This window comes from Macrobrachium rosenbergii, chromosome 51, assembly GCF_040412425.1.
Source record: "Macrobrachium rosenbergii isolate ZJJX-2024 chromosome 51, ASM4041242v1, whole genome shotgun sequence".
Lineage (NCBI taxonomy): Eukaryota > Metazoa > Arthropoda > Malacostraca > Decapoda > Palaemonidae > Macrobrachium > Macrobrachium rosenbergii.
In genome coordinates, this window is record NC_089791.1 from 58,034,263 (window position 1) to 58,061,527 (window position 27,265).

Sequence of the window (27,265 nt, forward strand, 5' to 3'; positions counted from 1 at the left end):
GCCAAGGGCAATAGAGTGAGGTATTTATTGTGTTATGCGGGAATTTATCGTCCTTCGCCTATAAATTACGGCCGGACTATCTCTCAGCCCCAGGGCTGGAAAAGGGAACCCGAAGGGCACGACTCCTTCAGGAAGAGCTGACACGCATGCCCTGTGCCAAGGTAGTGCCACTTCCCACTCGGTTTATTCTCAATGATTTATGCATTTTGAGGGGAATGGTATCCCGTATTTAATTGCCTCTTGTGGTGATAATTTAAGAAAAGATTAATAGAGAATAAGGGATAGAAGTTCCTTGAATTACAGTATAAGAAGCCACCACCACCTGGCTGGTGGGCCACGCCCCCTGGGGTAGAAGTATTGGTTCTGAACCGTTTGAGGTTTTCTTGCCCACAGATGGAGTTTTGGGCGCTAGTAAGGCCCCGGGGTGTTACCCACTATGCTGTCTGGATAAGACCAGCTATTTTGTTATCCGTGCCTTTGATGTGCTCGATTCTCCAGTTATAGTCCTGGAGATCGAGGCACCACGTCATTAAGCGTTTATTCTGGTTCCTAAGTGTAGTCAAGTATAGTAGTGGGTTATGATCCATATATACCGTCAGCAGGAAAGTGTGGTCAGCATGGTATGACTCGAAGTGCTTCATCGCCAGCACCATTCCTAGCAATTCCTTCTCGATCGTACTATACCAAGTTTCAGCTGGCTTCAATTTCCTAGCGTAATATGCCACTGGGTGCCTAACTCCCTCCTCTTGGAACATTACTGCTCCGATACCGATGTCGCTGACATCTACGGCTAGGCGAAAAGGCCATTCGTAGTCGGGGGTATGTAGGACCGGCTTTGTCATTAATGTGGCTTTTAAGTTATCATACGCCCTTTTACATTCTTCTGTGCACTTGAAGGGCTGCTTTCCCGGAATAGGTTTGTGATGGGGGCAGCCGCATCCGCGAAGTTTGGGATGAACCTGCGGAAGTACTGTACCATCCCAAGGAAGCGTTGGGCGTCCGGTTTTGTTCGCGGGTAAGCTATATTCATGATGGCTTCTATGTTCGCCTCCTTTGGTGCTAACCGGCCATTCCCGACCTGATAGCCCAAGTATGTAATCTCCCCGACACCGAATTGGCACTTTTTCAGATTTATCATCAAATTGGCTTCTCCCAGGGCAGTTAAAATTTGTTCTAGGATTGCTAAGTGCTCTTCCCAGGTACTGGCGTAGGTAACGATGTCATCCAAGTATACCACGCAGTTTTTTATGCCTGCCAGTACCTTGTTCATCAAATGTTGGAAACAGCTGGGAGCATTTTTCAACCTGAATGGCATCACTTTGCATTGGTAGATCCCACTAGAAGTTATGAACGCTGTCCGAGGGTGCGACTCCTCGGACAGCAGGACTTGCCAATAGCCCTTCTTCAGATCAATCTTGCTTAGATAGGGGGCACTCCCTAGGCTGTCTAAGCAAGCCTCGATCCGGGAAGGGGGTAAGGTTCCGACTCCATCGCTTCATTCAACATCCTGAAATCGACACAAAGTTGATCTCCACCGCCCTCCTTAGGCACTAGTACTACTGGGGAGGCCTAGGGGCTATGGCTTTGTTCTATAAGGCCGAGGTCGAGCTGGAGTTGGACCTGTTCCTTGATCTTACGGGCCTTATCCGGGTTAACCCGGTAGTATCCCTGGGCTATGGGTTTCACACCCTCCTTGATGTTTATGGAATGTTGTATTACATCCGTGCATCCAAGGGTGTCTCGGACAACTCGCGAGTTTCGGTTTAATAACCGGCAGATATATTCCCTGTGGGCGGCGGCGAGACCTGGGGTTATGACTTCAAGGTTCTTGAGGATTTCCGAGTTAGTGGTGGGTGTAAAGGCCAGGGCAGCAGTACCAACTACTGCCTCAGGGGTAGAGGTATCATCTTCGGGTGTCTCCTCGCCATGGGTCCTGTACGGTTTCAGGAGATTTATTTGGAGCCACTTGGCCCTCTGTTTCCTGCAATCCACTAAGTAGTTCAGATCCCCACGCCTTCTCAAGATTTTGCGAGGGCCAGAGAAGTGGGTTTCAAGGGGCCTCGTGGCGCCCGTCCTGAGCACCAGGACCTGATCTTCCGTCTTGAATTAGCGGGAGCTGGCGGCCTTGTCAAATTTTATCTTCCCCGTTCTGGGTGGCGGCTTCTGTGGCCTGGGCTGCCGCCTTTGCTACCTGAAGGTTTTTCTGGATGGTTGGCACCTTCTGCCACCCAATCTGCGTCTTGGGGTCCGCCATCGTCATATAATATATCGAGTGGCGCCGGGTGGAGTGAGCGATAATAGCTCGAAGGGGCTATACCTGGTGGTTTCGGAGGAAGCGTGGCGGGCGGCAAAAAGGGCGTATGGAAGGTTGTCCTCCCACGAACCACCTCCCTCGTGCTCCAATTTTTTTAGTCATGGAGAGTGATTGGTGGAATCACTCGATGATTCCTTGACTCTTGGGATGATAGGGCATGGAGTGGAAATGCTTAATTCTGTGGCTGGCCATGTCGTCACAGAATTCTTTCGACATAAAGTGCCAACCCTGATCGGTTTGTATCATGGCAGGGAAACCAAATCTGCAAAAGAATTTTACCAGGGCCTTTACAGCGTTTTTCGAGCTTTCGCTCCTGACCGGAATTGCCTCCGGGTATAGCGTGAAGCAGTCAATGATGGTAAGGCAGTGGGCATTCCCCGATTTTCTTTTCATCCGCCCGTGCAGAGTGAAATAGTCAATGACAACGTCCCTGAAGGGGACACCGGCGGAGGGGATATTCCTAAGGAGGCCCCTGGGGACTACCTCGTTTGGGCTTCCTGCCACTTGGTAGGTAGGGCAGGAGGCAACTAATTGCTTTATGCTTTTCGTGATGCCAGGCCAGTAGAACTTGCTTTTGATGGCACGAGCAGTGCGAGCGACACCAAAGTGCCCGCTGATGCCGTCATGTGCCAAACTTAGCACATCCTTCTGAAGAGTCTGGGGAACTACCACAAGTTTATGGCGCCTGGGATGGCTCGCTCAGCCCCCGGGTTACCTTGCACAGGAGATCGTCTTCCAACAGGAAGGCATCTTTTCATCAAGTCAGGGGAATCCTCGCTGGTGGAGGCCTCGCTGGGGAGGCGGCTGATTGAGGTATCAGCGTTTTGCTCCTCGATTAGCCTCTCCCTCGCGAGGAAGTGCAGGGCAGCTGCAGCTCTGGTAATGAGGAGAGTGATAGGGGCCGGAGTATTTTCGGCTTCCTGAGAGGCAGGGGTCGGTTCCTGGAGCCACGGGATCAATCCTAGAGACAGTCCAGGGGGAAGCAGATCGGGGAGGCCGTGGGGCGGCCGTGGGCTCGGAGGGCTTTAGGCAGAGGAGCGGGATGAAGGGATCCCTCCATTGGATAAGGTCTTGTCCCAAAAGGAGGGGCTTCCTCGTGGTGAGCATCTCGGCTACACCAAAAATGTGTTCCCTCTCGAGAGAGTCATCGCTTGTGGTGACCCTAAAGCGGACCGTCAGAAGGTCCTTCCTATCCCCATTCACCCAGAGGATCGTCATCCGTTTGTCTTCCTGAATGACGGCTCCAGGGGGTACTTCTCTTCGCACTATTAGGCTAACCTCTGACCCGGTGTCTATTATGTTTTCTAGATTCCGGAGAGGACTGGACCCGTCCGGAGACGCGACCCTCACGGACTCAAGCCCAATCCACCCGGCTGGCCGTTTAGGGCAAGTTACCGTGCCTACTGCCTTCGGCTGGTTGTGACAAGGGCAATGCTTGTAGGTGAAAGAGAAATGTTCCTTTTTCCCGCAATCGCAGCATGTCTCATAGCGGAAATCCCGCTGGGGGGCGGTCCTGCTGCAGGCGGCAATTGGGGGCCAGTAGCAGGTGGCAGCTGTGATGTCTTCGGAGGCGGATGAGAGGGAGCCTTGGGCCGAGTTCAGCACTGTTCAGTTGAATGCCCCGTCCTTTTACGATAATGGCAAGTTAGGGAATTTGATCCTCCAAGGAGGGGCGGGGGATTTATCTTCCGCCCCATGGATCCTTCCTGAGGGTGGTGAGTCTCCCACGTGTCTGCTATCCAGCAATACTCGGTGAGTGTTGTTGGGGCTTTTTCCACTACATGAGTGGCGAGGGCAGGAGGGGCGTAGCACAGGAAATGCTTAAGTTTAAATTTTTCGAGTACCTTGGTGGCGCTAGTGGCTCCTTTGGACTCAAGCCATTTGACTAATGCCCTCTCAGAATGGTACGTCCAATTGGACCAAGTCTGGCCTGCTTCTCTTGGCTGCTTTCTCCAACATCTCCTCCACCACTCGGGGGTAATCTCATACGCCTTAATAACCGTTTGGTGTACGGCTTCCCAGTTTCCCCTATCCTCTGCCAAAAGGGTATGGTAGGCAACGAATGCTTTACCTCCCAGGAATGTAGTGAAAACAAGGGAGAGTTGCTCGGGGGAGAGGGTGCAGCACTCCAGGACTCTTTCGGCCCTCTCAAGCCATACTTCAGGTTCAGCCTCTGTCCATTTTGGCATGAACGAGTGAGCTTGGCTGAGGGCACTCATTCCCGCCGCAGGAGGGGGTGGGTGGTGTTCTGTCGTTCTAACATCTGGAGGTCATGGGCGCACTGCTGCTCCCTCTCTTCCCGTTTTTTCTCCTCTCTCTCTCTCTCTCTCTCTCTCTCTCTCTCTCTCTCTCTCTCTCTTCCCATTCTTTCTCTTGTTCTTGCCATTCTAGCTCCTCTCTTCTCTCTTGGGTGATTCTTTCTTTCTCATGCTCGTGCCATTCTAGCTCCCTCTCTTGACGTTCTAGCTCTCTTTCCGCCTTGGCATCGTCCACTCTCTCTTGAACCCAGTCTCTCAGAGCTTGCCCTGATAGTCCCATGTCCTTTCCAGCAGACATGTAGAATTTGAAGTCCTCATTTTGTTGGGCTCTGGCAGTAGCCATCTTGAAATAATGGTTATATGGACTGGACACTCTAGCAAATCAGATATGTCTGAGAAGACTCAGGTTGTCTGAAAAGACTCAATTGCAGGAATCTGAAACACTCAATTGTTCAGACTGCAGGAGAATAGATGTCTGAATAAGACAATTGATCAGTAGGTCTGAGGAGACTTTAAGATTTAATGTCTGAGTAAGATGCGATCGTTCGTAGTGAACGAATTTTAATATGCGTCTCGGGAAGACGTAACTGGATTTTATGTAGCGTGAAATTAAGGCGTTCTAATGAACTGGAATGATCAGTCCCATAAGGGCTTAGATGTGTGTGAGATACACTAATATAAGGTCTCAAAAGGACTTGATTTTGGTTTTCCCATAGGAATTAGAAATTCTCGCCTCGTGCGACATAGAATTTTTTGTGGAGTTTCTTAAGACTTGAATTGTGATCCGTCCCTCAGGACCAAGAAATTGGGTTGGTCTCGTAAGACTTGAAAATACGATTTGTCCCTTTGGACTTAGAAATTACTAACGGGATAAAACCCCCCGAAAAAAATTTTGCTGAGAGTGGCTTGAGTAGGGACAGTTCTAAAACAACAAACTACTCGGGAATGAATGAAAAAGAGGTTACACACGTGGGCAGGGTGTGGGGGGGGAGTGAAGGTCGTCTGACACTCACTGGCGTTATTTTTAGATTCTGTGTGAATGGACCTGTCTATTTATAGACCGTCTGGGACTCCGGGGAATTTCCCGGGATGAGAGGATAACAGTAAAACTGACCTCATAATTTTCCCTGGAAGCATAGTTCAAAATTTTGCTTTCCTAGCACCTAGTTTAAATTCTAGCTATTCTGAGAGAGGAATATCGCACTATTCCTCGAAGCAAAAAATATGGCAAAGATTTTAACAGGAATTTCGCACTATTCCTCGAACAAAGAATGGTTAGCACTGGTTATTTCCTGACTACCTACCCTGAAAGGCATTCATCAACGAATCTAATACGGCAGTTCTCTTCTCTCAGTGAATACATGCGTCCCGATAACTGGGGCCGTGTGCAAACAATATGTCATTTGCCAGGTGGTCAGCGATCGGTTGCCTCTTCCCAGGTGTCCTGCGGAAAGACAATTCAGGCAGCATAATTTGCCTTTAGAAAGGTTGTTTTAAGCAGCATAGTTGGGCTAAGCTGCTTGAGGGAGCGGCATTCAGTCTCGTATCTTTGCCTTTTTTTTATCTGTGTCATCTCAATATCTGTTCCAGGTAAAAAGGACAGATCGAAATGTTGATAACTTTGCTCTGATATCTAGGTCAACTGCTACGGCCATGCGGCGGCGACTCTACTCTTAATAAACAAAGGGCAAATTAGGTGGGGGCGGGGGGAGGCACGCTGTGCAGCGACTTCTTGTAAGTTATAATAATGTTAATCATACATTCAGCATGAACATGAATCATTTTGTCATAAAAAAAAAAAAAGGTTCTTAGAAATGAAGTCCCTCGAAGTAGGTCCTTCAATGTGGTGAGGGTAAGGGGCCCTGGCTTTTTCTCTGTCTTTATGAAGAATAAGAGCCCGGCCCTGACGGATCACCCACAAACCTTTCGATTTAAATAGCGATATTTTCACTTCGTACAAATTCTCTTGGACCTGGTAAATAGGGAAAAGGTATCATAGCTGGGATTGGGGTTTATATCCAAAGCTAAATAGTGAGAACTGTGGTACCATCAACTGCCTGGATAATGTTCGGACCTGGAGTTTTCAGGTGGAACTATTCTACCGACTGGACCACTTGATCCCAGGCTCCAGTCTGGGAATAGGACTCTTGCATTCTGTCCGGTCGGCCCATAATGTGATTAGGTGGGATGATTGCATTCTAGTAATGCTCAGTCCATCAAGCGGGTTGGTTTACACTTGAGCCACTTAATCGTGGTTGTGCCATCCCCTTTGGGGTAGGGTAGGGATGGGGACATTTGGGAGTCGGCTCTCACTCTCAGCTATTAGTGGAGGAATGGAACTCCAAGGAAGGCTGATGATATCTTTTTAAGGTTTTCAGGTTTTTTTTTTTTTTTTTTTTTTTTTTTTAATTTCTCAAATCTTTATGCAAAGTGAAAATAAAGATTTGAGTACCCTGCCCTTTGATGGTAGTGACTCGGCACAGATGACGACCGATGGAACCTTTGTACAACCTTCTTTGAAAACAATAAAGAATCCAAATATACCACTTGAACCTTATGCTCCAGCACACAATAAATCAAAAAGTAAATACCTTGACTCACTTCACCTCTTTGGGATGGAAGTTGGTCAAGGTTTCCTAACTATGGAAACAGAACAGCAAATCTCAGCCCTAAAGTTAGAAAACTTTATTAAAAGATACTCAACGACAGAAATGTCGTTTGACAAATAGATCGAAGACGTGGCTTATAGAAGCCACAACCAAAAACCAGTCTGAGGACTCATTCGTCAATAAAAAGTGTTGACAGTCAAATGTAAAAGTAAGGAAGCATGACACTATGAACAGCATTCAGGTACTATTGTACTTCCAAAAATAATGACGAACCAGTTGACAAAATATACTGTTGGACTCTCTAAAATGAGATATACCAAAATCCAAGAATGTGAGGTATATATAAATACCAAGTAAAACAAAATAATAAAGCATATATATTGGTGAATTGCAAAATAAAATTTGAGGGTCAAGAGTTACCTCAAAAAAGCAAAAATTTTGGGTCAAAATAGAATTGAGACCTTATGTTCCCAAACCGCTACAATGTCAAATTGTAGTAAGTAAGTGGACACACACAGAAAAACTGTCGCAATGAACCTGTATGTGCTTATTGTGGGATCTAACGAACATGCCACACAATGGAAATGTAGTGAACCAAATGTGTAAACGTGGACATGGATCATCATGTTAGGTCCAAGGAGTGTGTGTACTAGCATATACAATACAGAGTTGAAAATGTTGCAAGAACGAACAGGGATGTCTATCAGAGAGGCTAAATTGAATTAATGTAAAGTGAGAGGAATGCAAGATCCATCTAAGAAACATTCATATTCCCAATAACAAGAGCAAAATGAACCAAAAAAACGGAAACAGATAGAAATAACAGAGCACAGACAAGTAAATCTCTAAGAAAAAATTAATAATTTAGAAATAAAAATAAAAATTGCAAAAATAAAGAAACAGGTACAAATGAGAGATGGACAATATTTTGTCCACCATTTGAAATATTAATGCAGATAGAAGACAGGATGTGCTGCTACTAAAGTGACAGAAGAGGGTGCAGAGATAGACAGAAATTAAAGATAAAAAAAGGCCTTTAGAGAAATAATTCACCCAAAAACGTATAAATCCAACTATTATTAGAGAAACATCAGTTAAACCAAAGATAAAGGAGATGAAAGGAAACAAAAACAAAAACAAGTTAAGAATACACTTTATCTCCTAAATAATAATAGAACCTATGAAGGCAAATGTCGAGAACACTTAGGCGCAAGAGAATCATACCATAGATGATAATGATTATGTCAAGGGAGAAGAGATTACTCCTTCTCCAGTAATTGGAACAAGAGCAAACAGCAGAAATACATGATAATACTTGTGGTGTAATGATTGTTTCATTGAATTATGCACAACAACAAAAGCATAACAAAAGATGGTTTAACAAACATTATAAGAAATTTTATGAAATATAGAAAAAAAGAAAACACAGATTTGAGTAACTATGAAAGTGCATGTGCATTGAGCACTTAGTCTATTATAAGGAAAAACAGATGAATGTCGTGAGTAAATTCGTTAGAAAATCAAATTGATAATACAAAAAGAGAGTAAACCCGACCGCTATAAAAAAATATTTTCAATAGTTATATTATAATGGAACGTAAATGGTTCACAGATTCAGATTACATCTAGGAGAAATACAACGGTTATTAAAATAATATGAACTAAATGATATTATGTTTTGGCAATACTGTCAACAAAACAATATTAACGATAGGTAAATATACCTTAGCATCTGCATCAAGAGAGGAAGAGGGAAATTTAGGTATTGGTTATATATGGCATAACAGCATGTTATGACAGTACCTGTAAATTTACTGATCTTGCAAACGTCGAGTATTAGAATACGAATAAAACGATAATTATGTAATTCATAATTTGTACAATCAACCTAATAAAAATTATGACGTTGACAAAATCAAAGAATTACTTAATAATACCAAGGAACCAACATTAGTAGGTGATTTTAATCGCACAACCCAATGTGGACTGTAATTGTACAGAATCAAATAGAGCAGGAATTAAATAGAGGAATTCATAGATTCATATGACAGCGTGCTGTATAAAGATGACGAAATCAGCACATATTTTCTAAAACACATGGAACATATTCCTCACTGACCTTAACTTATGTACAGCAGACATAGTAGACAGATTTTGGAATTTTGAATACAGTAGATGACTCTGTACACATGATCATTTCCCATATTAATTTTTCTTTATTACAAAATAACCCCACCAAACATGCCCCTCGATATAACATCTATAAAGCAGATTGGGAACAGCTATGAATCTACACCAGGAATATCCCACCATTTGAATATTTGAAAGACCATAATGAAACTAATGACCCTTATGATTTAACATACCGCTGCTGATAAGCAATACCAAAATCCAAATCTCATCCGATAAAACACAAAGTCCCATGGTGGTCTGAAACTACTGAATTAATAAAAATAAAACACCAAATTGGAAGACGACTAAATAATTTGAATAGAAGATTCAGTAAATTAAACAAAACGTTACCAATATTAGAAGGAACCTTACAAAAACTGACTATATTATTATTAGAAATTGATACATTAAAACCTCTGTATAATAAAATATCTGCAAAGTTTAAAGAGAAGTTATACAGGAAGAATCATTTCATGGAAAAAATATATCAGATCTCTCTAAAATACTCCCATACAAAAAAATATGGAAAAATTTAAAAATAAATGGTACCCATAAAAGAAACCACCTAGACATGCCAAGGTAATAAAAGATGGGAAAAGAATACTTGATCCTAAAGAAATTAGTAATGTAATAGGTGAAAATTTAGCAAAAGTAAGTAGCAACAAAATTTAGATGAGCATTCGCACAAAGAAAAAATAATATAGAATTAATAAATAATAAATTTTGAAACAATAGAAGATATATATTATAATAGAAAATTTAGTATGGAAGAGCTAGAATTTGCTCTGTTGAATAAAGTTAAATAAATCTGCCCTGGAGGTGACACAATATTTGTTTTGAAATGATATGCCATTTAGCACCTTTGGCAAAGACATACTTGTTAGAGTTTTATAACCACTTATGGCTTAGAAATTTATTTCCTGATGAATGGCGTAAAGCTATAATTATTCCAATCCCCAAACCTGAAAAAGATCCTAGTAATGTAAGCAATTACAGACCAATTTCTTTAATGTTGTATGTGCAAATTACTAGAGAAAATGGTAAATGCTCACTAACATGGTACATACGAGAAAATAAAAATTTTAACCTCCACTCAGTTTGGGTCACAGTAACAGATCTACATTAGATTCTCTCTGTAACTTAGAAGACCATATACGCCGAGGTTTTAGAATCGAAAACAAATTACTGTAGCTGTTCTTTTTGACATTGAAAAGCATATGATATCATATGGAGGTATGCTATATTAAAAACTTACAAAACAACAACATCTGTGGACATTTACCTAGGTTTATACAAAACCTTTTGACAAATCGCAGTTTTCAGGTGAGAATTGATGATACTTGTCTAGAACATTTCTCTAGGAAAATGGTGTCTCCAAATAGAAGCGTCCTTAGTGGCAACACTGTTTACGTTAGCAATTAATGATATCAGTAAAATCTACCACTGGTATTAAAAGTAACTTCTGTATATGGATGATTTTGCATATATATTATTCAGCATCTCGAATAAACATGAGAAACGAATCATTGATAAAAGCATAGTAAAATAGATGAATGGGCTTTATCTGTAGGCTTTAAATTTTCCATAGATAAAACCTAAGCAATCATGTTTTATAAAACAAAATGGAAAAAGGAGAAGAAATAGACTTAAAATCAAAAACCATAGTATACCAATTGGCCAAACAGCAAAATTTTTAGGATTAGTATTTGATACTCACATGAACTGGAAAGCCCACATAACATACATGAAATCAAAATGTAAAAGAACATTAAACCTAATTAAAAAACTGTCGAACACTACTTGGGGAGCCGATAGGCATAATTTCATTTCTTTATTGTATAAAGTAACAGTGCTGTCTATCGTTGATTGGTGCAGCGGAAATATATGGCTCGGCATCAGACGCAACGTTGAAAACGGTAGACCCAATCTATAATGAGGGTCTTAGAATATGTTCAGAGTTGATCATCAACATCATCTCATAAAGTTGAATGTGGTGAACTACCCCGTCTCTCCATAGAGAGCTAGTAACGATGAAGAGTGCTCTGAGAATTCAGACAAATGATTCTCCAACCAAAAAATTATTTGATTAAGAGATGTTTATAAACAATCATCCACCTTCTTTACCAATTAGGGCTAAAAGATTGTTAGAGTCACTAAATATATATATACAATTGCCTGTAATGTTAAAATTGCCGCCTTGGACAATGAATAAAATGAGAATTTGTACACACTTGAAATATTTATCAAAAAATCATTCATATACTCTCAGAATACCAAAGACAATGTGCAGTAGAGCATATAATCCGAAAAGGTCCACATTACGCAATATACACTGACGGATCTAAATCATGAATACGGAGTGGATATGCTGCGTATCCCAAAACAAAACGTATCAAGTTCTCCTTCCCAGACAAGCCTCTGTATTTACAGCTGAGTTATGCGCACAGTATCAGCCATAAAAATAATTAGAGAAGTCTCATATAATAATTTTGTAATTTATAGCGACTCCAGAAGTGATAGAAGCTTATTCAAAGCTATAATCCCAAAAATAATATTGTACAACATATAAAGTTCTCAATCCATAAATTGTATAATAAGGGAAAAAATATTGAAATATGTTGGATCCCTGCCCATGTAGGGATTAAGGGAAATGAAGAGGCTGATAAAGCAGCTAAAGAAGCGGTCCATGACAAGAACAAATGTAGACATCCCTATCAGTGACTATACAAAATATATAAAAACAGTCATTGTAAAAAATGGCAAAATATATGGAACGAAGAACCTGAAAATAATAAATTAAAACAGATAAAATCCAGTGTTGGAAAACAACTGTCATATCAAAGAGAGAGACAAGCACAAGTAATTCTGACATCGTCTTCGACAGGCCATACTGTTTGACACATGGACACTTAATGAACAGTCCATGGCCCTTCCCAAATGCCCAGATTGCAATGTGCTGATAACAGCAGACATACTGTGTGAATGTCCAAAATATAACGTGCAGCGATTATCAAATTTGGAAATAGGACCGATAGAAGAAATTTTGTCAGAATCTTCAACGTTCTCAATAGCACCCATTTTAATGTTCAGCGAGAAGCTGCAAATTAATTGGAAAAATATAAGAAAACAATCAATCAGTATAATGAATTTTAAAACAAGTAAATTTTATGATTTTACTTAATTTATTTTAAATTTTTAATATACCTTTTAGTGAGTATTGTATGGAAGCATGAGTTTAGATGTATTTATTGTGTGAGTGTGTTCCAATATGAAAGCGTATGCCTTTTACAGCTTTTAATTTCATTTTCATTTTCGTTTATCATCATTGACAAGTGACCTATTAGGTCCCAGTGCTAGGCTTCTAGCCTAGACTTGTCATTCCATCCTAATCCTTCGGGCCAGCCCTATGAGAGCTGATGGTCAGCTCAGTGGCCTGGTTAAACTATTTTAATAATAATAATAATGAAATGAAGTTGAATCCATTTTGTTACACAAAAAGAAAGGTACGACTTAAAAGTTTAGACAGTAAAGAGAACAGTTTCTGTAAGTAAATCACTTAAAAATACCTATTCATTTTCAAGTCCCAATATTCTTAGATTTTAATGTAAGAACATTAGCACCTCTCCGGTTTCACCTTTAATGAGACTGAAGTCTGTTTAAACAAGTATCAAATACATTCTGTTCCTATTCATTTCATCACATAACCATTTAACATTGCAATAGAATTTTTCCTTTTGTAAATGTTCTCAACGTTTTCTTTAGAAATAATGATACTGCAGATATTAAGATCTGTAGGTTTTACAGATACTTTAAAGTCGTCAAACAAAACGTAAACTTTTTATTATTGACTGGAAAATCGAAAATTAAGTTTCAAACATACGAATTCCAAAGAATCTTTTTCAGAATCGGAGGTTGGATTAAAATTCTCCGATTCCGATACCTGAAAAAGTTTCGATACTTTTGATTCTCGATTCCGATTCCAAGTATTCATGCCCATCACACACACACACACACATCGCATATATATATATATATATATATATATATATATATATATATATATATATATATATAATATATATATATATATAATGAAATTGTCTTAAAAAATATATTAAAATTTAATTTTGTTTGTTTTCATGTAATACTCTTGCGTAGTCCTGATGAAAATGTTAAGTCATTTTAAACATATACTGGGAATGCTTATGGAGAGAGAGAGAGAGAGAGAGAGAGAGAGAGAGAGAGAGAGAGAGAGAGAGAGCATGCTGCCAAGGCATGCTACAATATGGGCCAGGCTGATAAATCCTGAAATAAACAAAAATAAACACCAGAATGACGAAGAAAATTTTCCCGATTCATTTGACTGCTCGAAGAAACTTTAGTATTTTCGTGGCCCTTTTCGGTATGAAGATTATCGGTGTCCTATTAATTTTTTATCTCTAGAATACGTTAGTAATTTAGAAGGACCAGAGTTAACCGGAAAAAAAGTGGTAGCCATTTGAAGTGCCTTGCCGAAATCTCATATCCTCTTCAAGCTTCAATCCAGGAAAGGTCTTAGAAACAAATGTGAAGGAAAAGGAAAGTTGCGTTACTTTACGGAGAACTCATTATTTTAACTATAACCCTTTTAATCACTTTTATGTATCTAAACTTTAACAACATACAGCACAGCATACATTTAATGAAGTGCAAAATAATGAAAGCAGATGCTATTTTCAGTATCATTTTGTTTAAAAGCAATTGCTGTTTTCAGTATCATTTTGTGTTTGTATGTATGTTTGTTTAACAGCTGAGTTTAATGCTTCTCTTCTCTTGCAGAAGATTGTTTTTTGTTGGGCCTACGAAGTATGCACAAACATTGTTCCATACAACGTCTCACTGCGCATGAAGAATGTGTAGAGAAAATTTTAATCTCTCTCTCTCTCTCTCTCTCTCTCTCTCTCTCTCTCTCTCTCTCTATATATATATATATATATATATATATATATATATATATATATATATATATATATATATATATATATATATATATAGCATGATTGTTCTCACTAACATGTACAAATATACCACTGTTCCCCTGTGCATATCTCACACATTTCTTATGCTGTTCAACTCTTTTTCCAGTGCTTTCTCGGTTTGGCCAATATAAAGTTGTCACAAGACTTACACGGAATTTTATATACACACCCTTTAGTATTGTCAGGGGAGTTCTTGATAAGTACATTTTTCATTGTTTTATTGTTCTTAAATGCGACATTAACACCAAAATTCTTAAGATGAGGGATATCTTTCACATTATTATTATAAGGCAGAACAAGCAAATTTTTTGTGTTGTAAGGTTCTTTCTGGTTTTGATACATAGTCTTTTTTGCCTCTTCAAATGCACTGTTTAATACACTATCAGGATATTTCAATTTCTTGCCTGCATTCCTAATCTTATCTATTTCATCATCAATATATTCAGGGCTACATACCCGTAAATTGCTCTTAAAAACAGATGAAAACACTGACTTCTTAACCTTATTGCTTTGTCCAGAATAGAAATGCACATAGGAAGAAATATTAGTGGGTTTTCTATACACACTATATTTAAACCCATTTCTATTTCTTCGTATGAGGACATCCAAAAACGGTAAGCACCCATCATTTTCCATTTCCATCGTGAATTTAATTGATGGTACTAATTGATTTAACTTGGCAAAAAAGTTATTTACATCTTGGTTCGCTGGCCATACACAAATTATGTCGTCAACATACCTAAACCATGATACATTACGTGGGATTATGTTGTTTAATATCTTCTTTTCAAAAATTCCATATATAAGTTACTTAACACTGGGGATAGAGGGTTTCCCATTGCCATACCAAAATTTTGTGAGTAAAATTTACCATAAAATTCCCCCTGAGGGGTGATATGTAGTCTCTAACGGTTGTGTATGTTCGTCAGTACTGTTCTTGTAGTATATATATTTGTGACTTCTCATACTCTGTATCAGTCCTACGTCAATGGCTTGGAAATAAAGTCGAAACCGGTCAGGACCTACACCCCGTTTCTTATTTTTCACCTGTGGTTATGTGTGATATATATATATATATATATATATATATATATATATATATATATATATATATATATATATATATATATATATATATATATATATATATATATATATATATATATATAAATATATATATATATATATATATATATATATATATATATATATATATATATATATATATTAACTTTAACACTTACGCAATTGTTCTGTGCATTAATACCATTACTAATAGGATCTCATTAAAACTGTATGGTATCTAGCAGAGATATTTATTCAGGAAAAGCCCATATGAGCTCAATAGGGTTGTACTGGCAATGATTGTACGGTGGTATACGTACTATCTTATGCCCTGCTTCAGCTGCAATTTCGTCAATCTTATACTTTTTCCCATGTTATTAATACGTCGTTTAGCGAGTTCATACAGCTCAATTTTCAGCAAAGCATCACATGGCTGTTCGTCATTCTCTATCAACCAATGCTTTGTTTTCTTTCTTCCAAGATGAGGTTGGATACTTTTCCTGTTGCATAGAATGGTATGATGCGTTGTCCATCGCGATTGCACAGTTGGGAGGGATGTTCGGTAGCAACTGATTTCTAAACCATTTTTCAAAAACTTCAGAATTCATCTGTTTATGGTAGTCCCCATCATTCCTAAGCTGAAAAACCAGTTCTGCATTGTTGACAGAACCATCTTCTGTTCCTGCATGTAGAATTATCAATCGGCTTCCTTTACCGGTGGGAGGTTTTACCCCCGTAGCCTGCTGGGATGATAAGTCTGTCCAACGCTTTTGAACAGTATAATTTTGATTGACCCAAGTTTCGTCGAGATACACGAATTTCTGCCTTGACTCCTTGCGACGCTTCATCTCTCTCAAAAATCTTGACCGAGCTACAGTTATATCTCGCCTTTCCAAGAGAAATTTGCACCCATCAGCCACCTTAAATCTGAATCCTATCTTCATGGGAACCTTGCGAAGAGATTCACGGCATCCATTAAAAGATATTCTTTCTTTTAATTCCTCTTTTATCAAGTCCAGAGTCGAAATTTCCTGTCTTTCATAAAAGGGCAGAACTGCCCTTCCAATGACGCATGTGTCAAAATCATCCAAAGCATTGACGGTTGCATGTCGAGAATTTTTCGGTGACGAAAATACAGGCTGCTCATGCTCAGAGCCTACCCACCATTCTTCATTTAATTTGCTGCAGACTCTTTTAACTGTATTCTCGCTGAAACCTGTTGCAGCAGCTGTCCGAGCGAGAGCTTTTTTATGTGATAACATAGACCCTTCATTCGCCTTTTCATCTTGAAAATACCTATTTACTTTGTATACGATTGCCTTTTCTCGGCTGTGAAGTTGATGTCTATCCATGTCTGTGAGATGACCAAGAATGACTTCTTGTAAGTCGGTGTCAAAACTCTAACCTTCAGTCAGGCCAAAACGTTGTAGCCATATCGTATTCAAGCAATATTTAGTCATTGTTTCCAATCTATTATTTTGTCAGAGAGAGAGAGAGAGAGAGAGAGAGAGAGAGAGAGAATCTGTCTGTATACGGTTGTTTATTTTCTCTTGTCAAACTTACGGTTATGCTTTATTTCATATTTCCTTGCTTACCAATTTATTTGTAGAAAGGAGAAATGCCTCCAGAGTCCAGACATAATATACCGTGATGACCGTGACCACCGAAAGTGCTCCCTAGAGAGAATCTAAGTGGCTTATCCGTGGATTTAAACGCACGTGGATCTGTGTGTGAAGTACTGGCACCACCACCAAAATGAGATGCCATATATATTGATTGAAAATCTGATTCCGTTTCTAGTTATTGCGTAAAAAAAAACATTATCAATCGTGAACCTATGTAATAGACTTTGAATTCTGCGTAACGAAAAAGATTTTATTTGATATCTGTAATGGGAGAAATGGTTTTATCTCTCTGTTGTTGTTAAACATTTGCCAGATATGCCATACCTGGGAGGACCCAAACAGACGCGCCGGACAGATCTTATAATTTTAGAAAGAGTTTTAACCAAGGTGGAAGAAGAGTAAGGTGAGTTCGTGAGAGAACGAGTTTTGCGTTTTCCCGCGCAGTGACGTCACTTGGAACCCAGCTGAGTAAGTGGCAAGAGGTTCATTGACTCATACTGTTTTGGAGGGAATTCGTCGATCTTTTAACATTTCAATCAGCTGATAAGATACAACAAAGATGGTGGTATGTGCTGTGTTTGGTTGCGATGATCATGATCGCCATCGCCAAGAAAAAGGCATTTCATTTTGCAAAACTTGGGTTAATCTGTGCAAAAGGAAAGATGATTTCAACGTGAAGAATGCAAGAATATGCGCCATTAATTTTGTCCCTGGTAATATTGGAGAAAGCCATAGAAATATACTTTTAGATTATCATCCTAAAAATGCACACAAATTGAAAGATACTGCTGTGCCTACTCAACAAAGGATACAATTCCAGGTAAATATTGTTTATTTGCTATATCAATAGAAGAGTACTTTAGTTGGCTTAGCCTATTTTGGAATTGAAATTATGTAAGACAGAGAGAGAGAGAGAGAGAGAGAGAGAGAGAGAGAGAGAGAGAGACCCAATTCAATATTTCTCAAATGAAAATGGTTTGGTTTATTATCAGCTGACCTTGAATACAAAAATTTTGATTAATCTATTTATAAGGCATGTTTATAAAGCTTGCAATTCAGATCTTTGTATGCCTTCTTTTTGTATAATTATTTTATTTTATAAGCCTATATCTATGCAACACTTTTGCTTGATTATTGATATAATTTTCATGAAAGTGCTTAAACCTATTATCAACTCTCTCATATTGTTTGTTAACTCTTTGTTGCTATTAGGCTCATTGCTATAAACTAAAATACCTAGGCTTACAGCATATAGGCGCATAGGTCTAGCCTAGATTTTTCTATGGGACAAGGAAAATTTATGACAAGATTCTCTCTCTCTCTCTCTCTCTCTCTCTCTCTCTCTCTCTCTCTCTCTCTCTCTCTCTCTGTATTTTTGTCACTTCGTGGGTTAATAGTACATTACTTAAGCTAGATTCCTCCTCCTGCCTGCCTGAACTTGGCTGCTAAAGAAAGTTTTTTTTTTTTGTAGACAATTATAGGAGTCCTTTTAGGGGAGCCCTTCAGGCAGATATATCTAGCTAAAGTGAATTAAATACAGTAAGTAGGCCTAATATTATGGCCAAAACCCTTCATGATTTTCAGTAGGCATATATAAAATTATATATCGATATAGGCCTAGGTCTTTATTAGGTTAAGTAAAAACTCACGGCAGAATTCTCTCTCTCTCTCTCTCTCTCTCTCTCTCTCTCTCTCTCTCTCTCTCTCTCCTTATTCTTACTCAAGTAATATTATTATTTTATCCTGGTCGTATTTCATTTACAGTAGGCTATACGACAATATATTTTCTTCTGTAAGGGAAATATCATTTTATCATATTATAACTACTTAATAATGAACTAATTGAACTATAAAACAACGCAATAGTGCCCTATGGCTAGAAATGCATCGCAGTAATATTTGACCGTGAGCAGTTCTGGGTTCCGTTTGACGTCACTGACTCGTCTCGAGCTGCGCGTGATTCCACCTGTTCTTCTTCCACCTTGGTTTTAACAGTCCTCATTGCCAAGTATCCGTAGAATGACTGGACACGTAGTCCAGCTCTATTTATATGGGTTTTGAGGGATGGATTAAAGCTCTTGTTTTTCCAATTCCGTGTGCTGGCTGCTTTAATCCTTTGATTATCCTCCTTCTCGTGTGTGGCCATTATCTACCTGCGGCTTCATCTGGGTGTGCATTGTCCATGTGATCTCGTGTTTTTGCATGTCCCCTTTCTGTTATGGTGTATACAATTTTTCTTGATAGGCTATCTTCAAATCCATTTCCAATATTGCCTACCATTATGTTGTTTGCACATGTTATGAAGGCATTTTCTACAGTCAGTCTAGCGATTTTGTTAGTGTTCCTGTACAAAAGATTCATATTCTCCAAGTGTATTTTGTGGTGTTTTTCCCAACAATGCTTGGCAACTGCCGACGACTGATTGTAGTGCCTTGTTTTCTTTATGCTGTTTTCCTCGTTCTTTGCTGGAGTTGCCCCTTTTGCCAAACTAATGCTCTTCACAGTCCAGAGATGCTACCATGTATACCCCCCTATTACCTTTTTCCCCTCTACCGATTTTTGTTTCATGCATCTGAAACATAGATCTAGTCTATGGCTTCAGTAAGTGTTGTTTCATAATTGTTAAATATATATAATATTTCGGTATGTGAGTTCTTAATACTTACGTTTGTTACAACTGGTATTTGCATAACATTACATAACTTAGCTCTTAACTCGCTCTATGACCATATGATCACAGTTCTGAAACAGTGTGAAAACAAAACTGAGAGATTGGACAGCAGGACGTCCACCCAATCAGCGGCAAGCAGCTAAGTGCAAGTTTTCCAGGTTTAAAAAAATAGACTATAGTAGAAGAAAAGGAAAGCAGAAAAATGAGTTTAACTACCTGGGATCAGTAATAACAGAAGAGGGTGGTACTGAGAAAGCAGTGAGACAAAGAGTGAAAGAAGCATGGCGAAAATGGAGAAAAGTAACTAGAGCTGTTTTAGACCAAAAAAATATCATTAAAGCTCAAAATGAAGATTTATAAGACAGTTATCAGGCCCGTACTATATTATATGGGGCAGAAACCTGGGCACTTAAGAGGAAAGAGGAGGGACTGTTGGAAAGAACCGAGATGAGGATGGTGAGATGGATTGCTGGAATATCACTACTGGAAAGGAGGGAGAGTCAAGATATAAGAAGAATGCGTGGTATACGTAACGTAAAGGAGAAGGGTAGGGAAGCTTGTCTGAGGTACTATGGGCATGTTATAGCCCTTTGTTGGCCGACTCGGTTGAGCTTCAGACTGTCACTCGATGGGCCGGAGTTCATTTCCCGCGGCCGGCTGATGAAGAGTTAGAGGAATTTATTTCTGGTGATAGAAATTCATTTCTTGCTATAATGTGGTTCGGATTCCACAATAAGCTGTAGGTCCCATTTGCTAAGTAACCAATTGGTTCTTAGCCACGTAAAATAAGTCTAATCCTTCTGGCCAGCCCTAGGAGAGCTGTTAATCAGCTCAGTGGTCTGGTAAAACTAAGGTATACTTGTGGCCATGTAATAAGAAGAGAGGAGGTGGAACCAATCAAGAGAGCTAAGAACATGCCAGTGATGGGGAGGAGTGTGGGGCGTAAGCGGATCAGATGGGTGGATGTGGTGAGGAGGGATGTGGGTGAGGTGGGACTAGGGGCAGAAGATGCTAGGAATAGAAATAGATGGAGAAAGTTTACTCGAGTCGCCGACCCTGCTATACAGTGGGACTAATAAGGTCGAAAGAAGAAAGATATATATATATATATATATATATATATATATATATATATATATATATATACATACATACATACATACATACATACATACATACATACATACATACATACATACATACATATTTGTTTAGATATTTGTCAAATGATACTACTTTTAAAGGGATTTATTTATTTTTACTTTCCTTTTTCAAATTATTACTACGTCAATAACCTAGGTGTTGTGACGCTAGTTTTGTAGCTATAATCAATCAGTCAGCCAGACGAGGACATACGCGAGACTGTTCTTAAGTGGACTAACCCTGTACTCTAATAATACTGGGATTTCTAGATCTCTTGTCTATGAAAGGTTTGTCTCTTCGCTAATTTTGTCCCAACTGGATTATAATCCATTCATTCCTCACTGCACTGTTGTTAACACGACCCGATTAAATTTGAATTGGATGTGAGATTTTCACAAGACAGGTCAAATCTGTCACCAGCCAAAGATATTAACCGTCGTCCTTTAAAAATGTCCCGGAGATAAATAACATAGTGCGACAAATCTCGGAAGGGACAGGTCGTTCTCCTGGGTCAGTATGTTGGTGCCACTTCGTCGCTCTTCAAATGCTTCTCCAGTCAAGTTATGCCCTTTTCCTTTGGGAATACTGAAATGTTCTTAAACTGACCTTGGAAATCCGGGTTTAACAGTCTGACCTCACGTGTCTTATTGGCTATTCTTGTTTCTGTGCACGTGTAATAGAGATGGCTCATAATCAGTGCTGCTTTTCTTTATGTTGGTATGTAATTTCATATGAAATTCAACGTGTGAAACAGGGAAAATAATGCAAAAACTATAATTCAATTAGATGTTTCTTTTATTTTTAATACTATTTATTATTTATTTTCATGGCGTTTCCATGCAAACTTCTTTGTGTCTTCTTTTGCATTTTTGTCATTACATTTCGTTTAGAGTAAACCCAATTTTAGTTTTCTGTAAAAAAAACTATTGAGATGGTTTGGTCTGTCCGTCCGCACTTTTTCTGTGTGCACTTTTTCTGTCCACCCACAGGCCTTAAACACTACTGAGGCTAGAGGGCTGCAAATTGGTATGTTGATCATCCACCCTCCAATCATCAAACATATCAAATTGCAGCCCTCTAGCCTCAGTAGTTTTTATTTTATTAACGTTAAAATTAGCCATGATCGTGCGTATGGCACTGCTAGAAGTGTCAACAACACATGCCACCACTGGGCCGTGGCTGAAAGTTTCATGGACCGCGGCTTAGATTTCATACATCATTATCGCTGCACAGAAAACTCGATTGCGGCGAAGAAACTTCGGCGCATATTTTACTCTTTCTGTTTCAAACTGTGAAATGATTCTTTGCCTGACCTAAGTTCTGTATTTTCCATAACGACAATTAAAGCTTTTCAAGTGTAGGAGTTTCCTTTCTAAACATTGAGGTTGCATATTGCTCTTCACACACTTCAGATTACCTGCAGATGCAGTGAATAGTCGATTTACTCAACTTTGTTGCCTCAGTAGTCCATAGAACTGCTTTTGAGAAGTCGTGTATTGGACTGTTATTCCTCTCTTCGTGAATGAAGTAATTGGAAAATGTTGTACGCCATTTTGAACGTCGAGGTGGATCAAGCGGTTTAGCCGAGAACAATAACCCTCAATTTCTTCTTAGCCTAAGCTTGAGAAATTTGTAGCTTCCGTAAAAGCATTTGGCACACTCTCGGTATGTGATAGTCATCTCTTGGGAATTAATAATATGGATGATGATTCATAAACAATAAATTTTAGCGAGAAAATATATATACCAGGAACTTCAACGTCTTGATTTAATTTGTAGTAGAGATGAAAATCTGATAGTGGATAACGACAGTGGTAGGATTATAGTTGGTCTCTTTGTATCATCAGGTAGGTGATTTGTGTGTGTGTAAAGTATTGAAAGATAAATGTTCAACTCTGAATCGTATCGTGTTGATATCTGTGTACATTCAAGTAGATATATTGGGTGTGTGTTTGCATGTGTGTGTTTGTGTGGAAAGTGTTAAAAGATGAATTTTTAACTCTGAATCGTATCGAGTTCACATCACTGTAAAATATCTTGACTCAAAGAAATTTCCTCTAATTGTTGATTATAGCACATTTCGGGTTGATCGTTAAGTGGTCAGTTTTTGGGAGGTTCTCGGTTAGCCTGACCTTGCCCGTTTCCCTCTCGGGAGGGCTTAGTAGTTGCTTGTTGTTAATGACTGTGATGGGACAGGTTCATATTCCGCGGCTGTCAGAAAGTCTCTGAATTGATGTCTTAGAATTCAAGTTAAACACCAATTCTTCTTGAAATTCCACCGCTAGGAAATGTGTCCATTGTAATAACCAAAATGCCCTCCTGACTTCTCGAGTTCTTCACACTCTCTGGATAAGCTCAACACCAGAAAGCCTAAGAACCAAATTAAGAACCAAAATGAAGCCAGTGCAGTATTCGAATCACACCACGGGCGTCAAAATTTCTTCGTCTGGTTCTTCATTTGGATCTTAGGCTTTGCAGTGACGAGCATATCCAACACGTGTGAAATGTTCTAGAACACTTTTTTAAACGTATTTTTGCTTATTGTTTGGTAGTGACAATTCGTTTTCTTCAAACCAGTGATTACATATAGTAATGATGTTTTGCTTGTTAATGGCTTTGAACTTTGTTTTATGAAGTTTTCTTGTTTATGCCTCATGTTTGTTTATTTTACTTTGTACTCCGAAGAAGTGTACGCAATACAAGAAAGCGCTTGGTACCTGGTCTTTAATTTTCACCTTTCATGTGGTTGTCTGCGTATACATTTGTCACGTGCAGTTTGGTGACTTATTGCTGCTGATATATATATATATATATATATATATATATATATATATATATATATATATATATATATATATATATATATATATATATATATATATATATATATATATATATATAGATATAGATAGATAGATAGATAGATTTGTGGCCTTTGCCGATATATAATATATAGATAGATAGATAGATAGATAGATAGATAGATAGATCCTTGCCAACAGAGCGCATCCTCAACAATGATGGGGGTTTATTTTTACCAGGGATGGGCCCTTCCCCATTCTCAGCTCCATCAGCTAGCCAAGATCCTTAGGTGTCTCTGCTTTTATGTAGAAAACAGCTGATTCCTTTGCAGAGTCTCAAAATCAGTCATTCCGCTTATCACTGAAGGAAACACGCCATTTCTTGATGAAATCCACAAACCAATCACTCCTTAGCTGCAGGTAGAAAGCTTTCCAAGTCGCATTCAGGAGAAATACAGGGAATCCTGACTGTGTTCCTCGATGCCTGAGCTCCTTTCGTACACTGCTCCTCAGGTGGGGGCCAACAATCTGGAAAGGAAACCCATTTCGCATATTCTGTAGGCATTGAACGTATGGGTTTTTATGCCGCGCCAGAGGTTGCCACTGTAGTATATGCGAAATAGGCACACAGTAGCAGAAAAAAACCGATTTCACATATGTAAAATGCAGCGTACTTAGCGGTTTTTATGCCAGGCCAGAGGTTGCCACTAAGGACATGTGAAATAGGTATCGTTCTGCTTCCCCTTTTAGTGACCTACCTCAGGGAGGGGGGTGACCACAGGCAAATTTCGAGTACTTACCGCCAGCCCCAGGTCCTGTCATGCGGGAAGCTTCCACCTGCATATCCAGGAATGATTTCCCACACAAAACTCGCCCTTTTTGTGCCTCCTATGTAAGCTTTGTTGTCCTTGTTTGTTCCTCTGCAAGTTAATCATATCTTCACAAAAACCCAAGTCCTCCTCTCTCACCAGCTACGCAGCAGCATTAATCTTGCAGAGCATTAGTGTCACTTCAGATCCTTGCTCTGATCTCTGGAGTCTGATGCAGATTCCTGCTTCATTTTCTGATGCAATTCTTGAACACTTGAAGGATTTTTACTTGAGGCTTTCTTTTGTTCTGAACTGACTGAGCTGGTCCTCAAATCTGTTAATCCATGGCATTCTGAGACTTGGATTTTTATCTAAAACCATCGTAGTGTGAAATTGATTTTCTGCTGGAGGAACTACTTTTCCTTTCGTATCCCTCCTCTTGGCCTGCTCTGTTCCAATCACTGTCTGTGAGTTATCCCTGGTTTTGTAATCGGACACGTACTACGTCTGGATTCTGGAGGCATTTTCTTTTGCACTGGGGCTGCTCCTGCATTCGGTAAGTCGTGGGGATTCTTTGGAACGTCAGTGACGTCCAGCAGATGGTAGAGATTTAAATGAATTCTTCATCACTTTTTCTCGTTATATATATGCATATATATGTATAATTATATTTAGATAGCTAAAGATCCATCAGAAGAAGGGCATTCTTGTGCAAGTTTCGGAGACTGTTTGGAGACGCTGAAGCCAATCTTATGAGGTCTACGCGATATGCTTCAGTCACTCAACTTCTTTTTACGTGTGTATGTGTGTGTGTCTTTCTTTATATAACGATTCCTTTTCGAATTTCTCTTTTTTCTGGAAGAAGATTTTATGGAAATATGTTTTAATTTCATTATCAATTTCAGTAATGAAGACTTTTCATTGAGGAACAGAATAATTCATAGAGAATGTATGGGATTTTATATGAACGCCGGGATTATCAAACATTTTGCGAAAGATAACGTGTCATGTAACGTTTTACTTATATTTATATATTATATATATATATATATATATATATATATATATATATATATATATATATATATATATATATATATATATATATATATATATATATGTATGTGTGTGTTTGTGTGTATATATAAATGTACATATATATGTAATATATATACTCAGTATATATATATATATATATATATATATATATATGTCTATGTGTATTTATATATATATATACAATGTATATATGTATATATATATATAATATATATATATTACATATATATATATATATATAATATAATATATGTATATATTATATGTGTATATACATATATGTTTTGAAGATATTACTACGCTCTAAATATTTTCATAATTATCCTTATACCTGGATTCCATTCACCTACGCCACTTCCCAAAGGTTAGTTACCCCTGACTATTACACAAACACATCACCCTGATTTGCACTGACGTCTGTAGCAAGGTTTGCATGCGTAGATTTCTTCTCAGTTGCTTATTAGCCTCTAGTGCAAGCAGATAGGAGGGTATTATTGCAGTTAGATTGAATTTCCTTTGTGATTAGACTGATTGTAGTTGTTTCGTTCATTTTAATGGGCCGGTTTTATATTAAACATTTCATTATCTTACTTGAGCTAAACAAGCTCCCTGGGGTTTTATGAGGTGTCTTAGGATTACGAAATATATAATACTCCTGTTACATTTAGTTCTATAGCTTATAATGTTGGTCAAATTTGTCCTAGACCATTTATATTGTTCGGAAGAGAATGCTATTCTTTCGAAAAAAAAAATACTAACTCGAAATTTTGATCTGTTGTCGGCTCTTGCCTAAATTTTAAAAAGATGGAGGTCCAGAATTGGTTAGGATAAATAAAAAAAATTTAATTTATACCTTAGTGAACTAAAATTCCATAATACCATCTCAACTCGTGTTTCCAGAAAAACAGATCTTCCTATTAAAGATGGCTTATTTGCGAGCTCATATCGTATACCTCATTGGGGGATGGGCGAGGTTAATTAACAGGTGAGGGGATGGAGGGTGGGGAGAGTCTCACACATTTACTGCATAATCATTTTGTTGGTTAGACTGATGTTTGAGACTAGTTTGGCCCAAGCTGTGCACCCTGAGTGAACTAAAACCCCTTATCGGCGTAGAAAATATTTCAAGCCATATTCTCATAAATCAGATCAGCAGGAACGCCGTACAGGTTTTAAATTATCGACCAAAGACTAAACCTTTAACATCCACTCCAATTAATGTAGCATTCATGTTGTTGTAACTATATCCATATATATATACATATATATATATATATATATATATATATATATATATATATATATATATATATATATATATATATATATATATATATATATATATATATATAATAAAAAGACCCCATAGAAACACACAAAGGGTAGAAATTATAGCACTGTATTTTAAAGACAACTCGCTCCATCATTACAAGACTGTCGTAACTCAAAAATTTGAAGTTTTGAGTTACATAGCTCATAAGATTGCCCATTTAATTCTGCGTCTTTTGGTAATGAAGTCGTAAGTCTAAGTGCATTTTTGGCCGAGAGATGGCGCTGGGAAGACTTGTAAGTCTAAATCAAAATCTCGGTGCAGTTATAGGACTTTGAAACTTTAAAACGCTTCTCCTGAAAAATCAAGATTTTGGAGTTACGACAGTCTTGTAATGATGGAGCGAACTGTCTTCCTCAACTGACAGGTAATGGATTAGAAAGTAGAGAAC

At 38.6% G+C, this 27,265-nt stretch overlaps 1 protein-coding gene across 1 annotated transcript; it reads right to left on the reverse strand.

The window, feature by feature from the left end:
• Nucleotides 1-15,876: 15,876 nt before the first annotated feature.
• LOC136833065 (uncharacterized) lies at nucleotides 15,877-16,788 on the reverse strand. Its single transcript, XM_067094711.1, has one exon. It carries the CDS (start codon nucleotides 16,786-16,788, stop codon nucleotides 15,877-15,879), a length of 912 nt encoding a protein of 303 aa, XP_066950812.1.
• Nucleotides 16,789-27,265: the final 10,477 nt, after the last annotated feature.

Bases quoted from the DNA above. Each gene is read 5' to 3' on its own strand.
- LOC136833065 (XM_067094711.1), bottom strand. From the start codon at position 16,788: ATGGATAGACATCAACTTCACAGCCGAGAAAAGGCAATCGTATACAAA.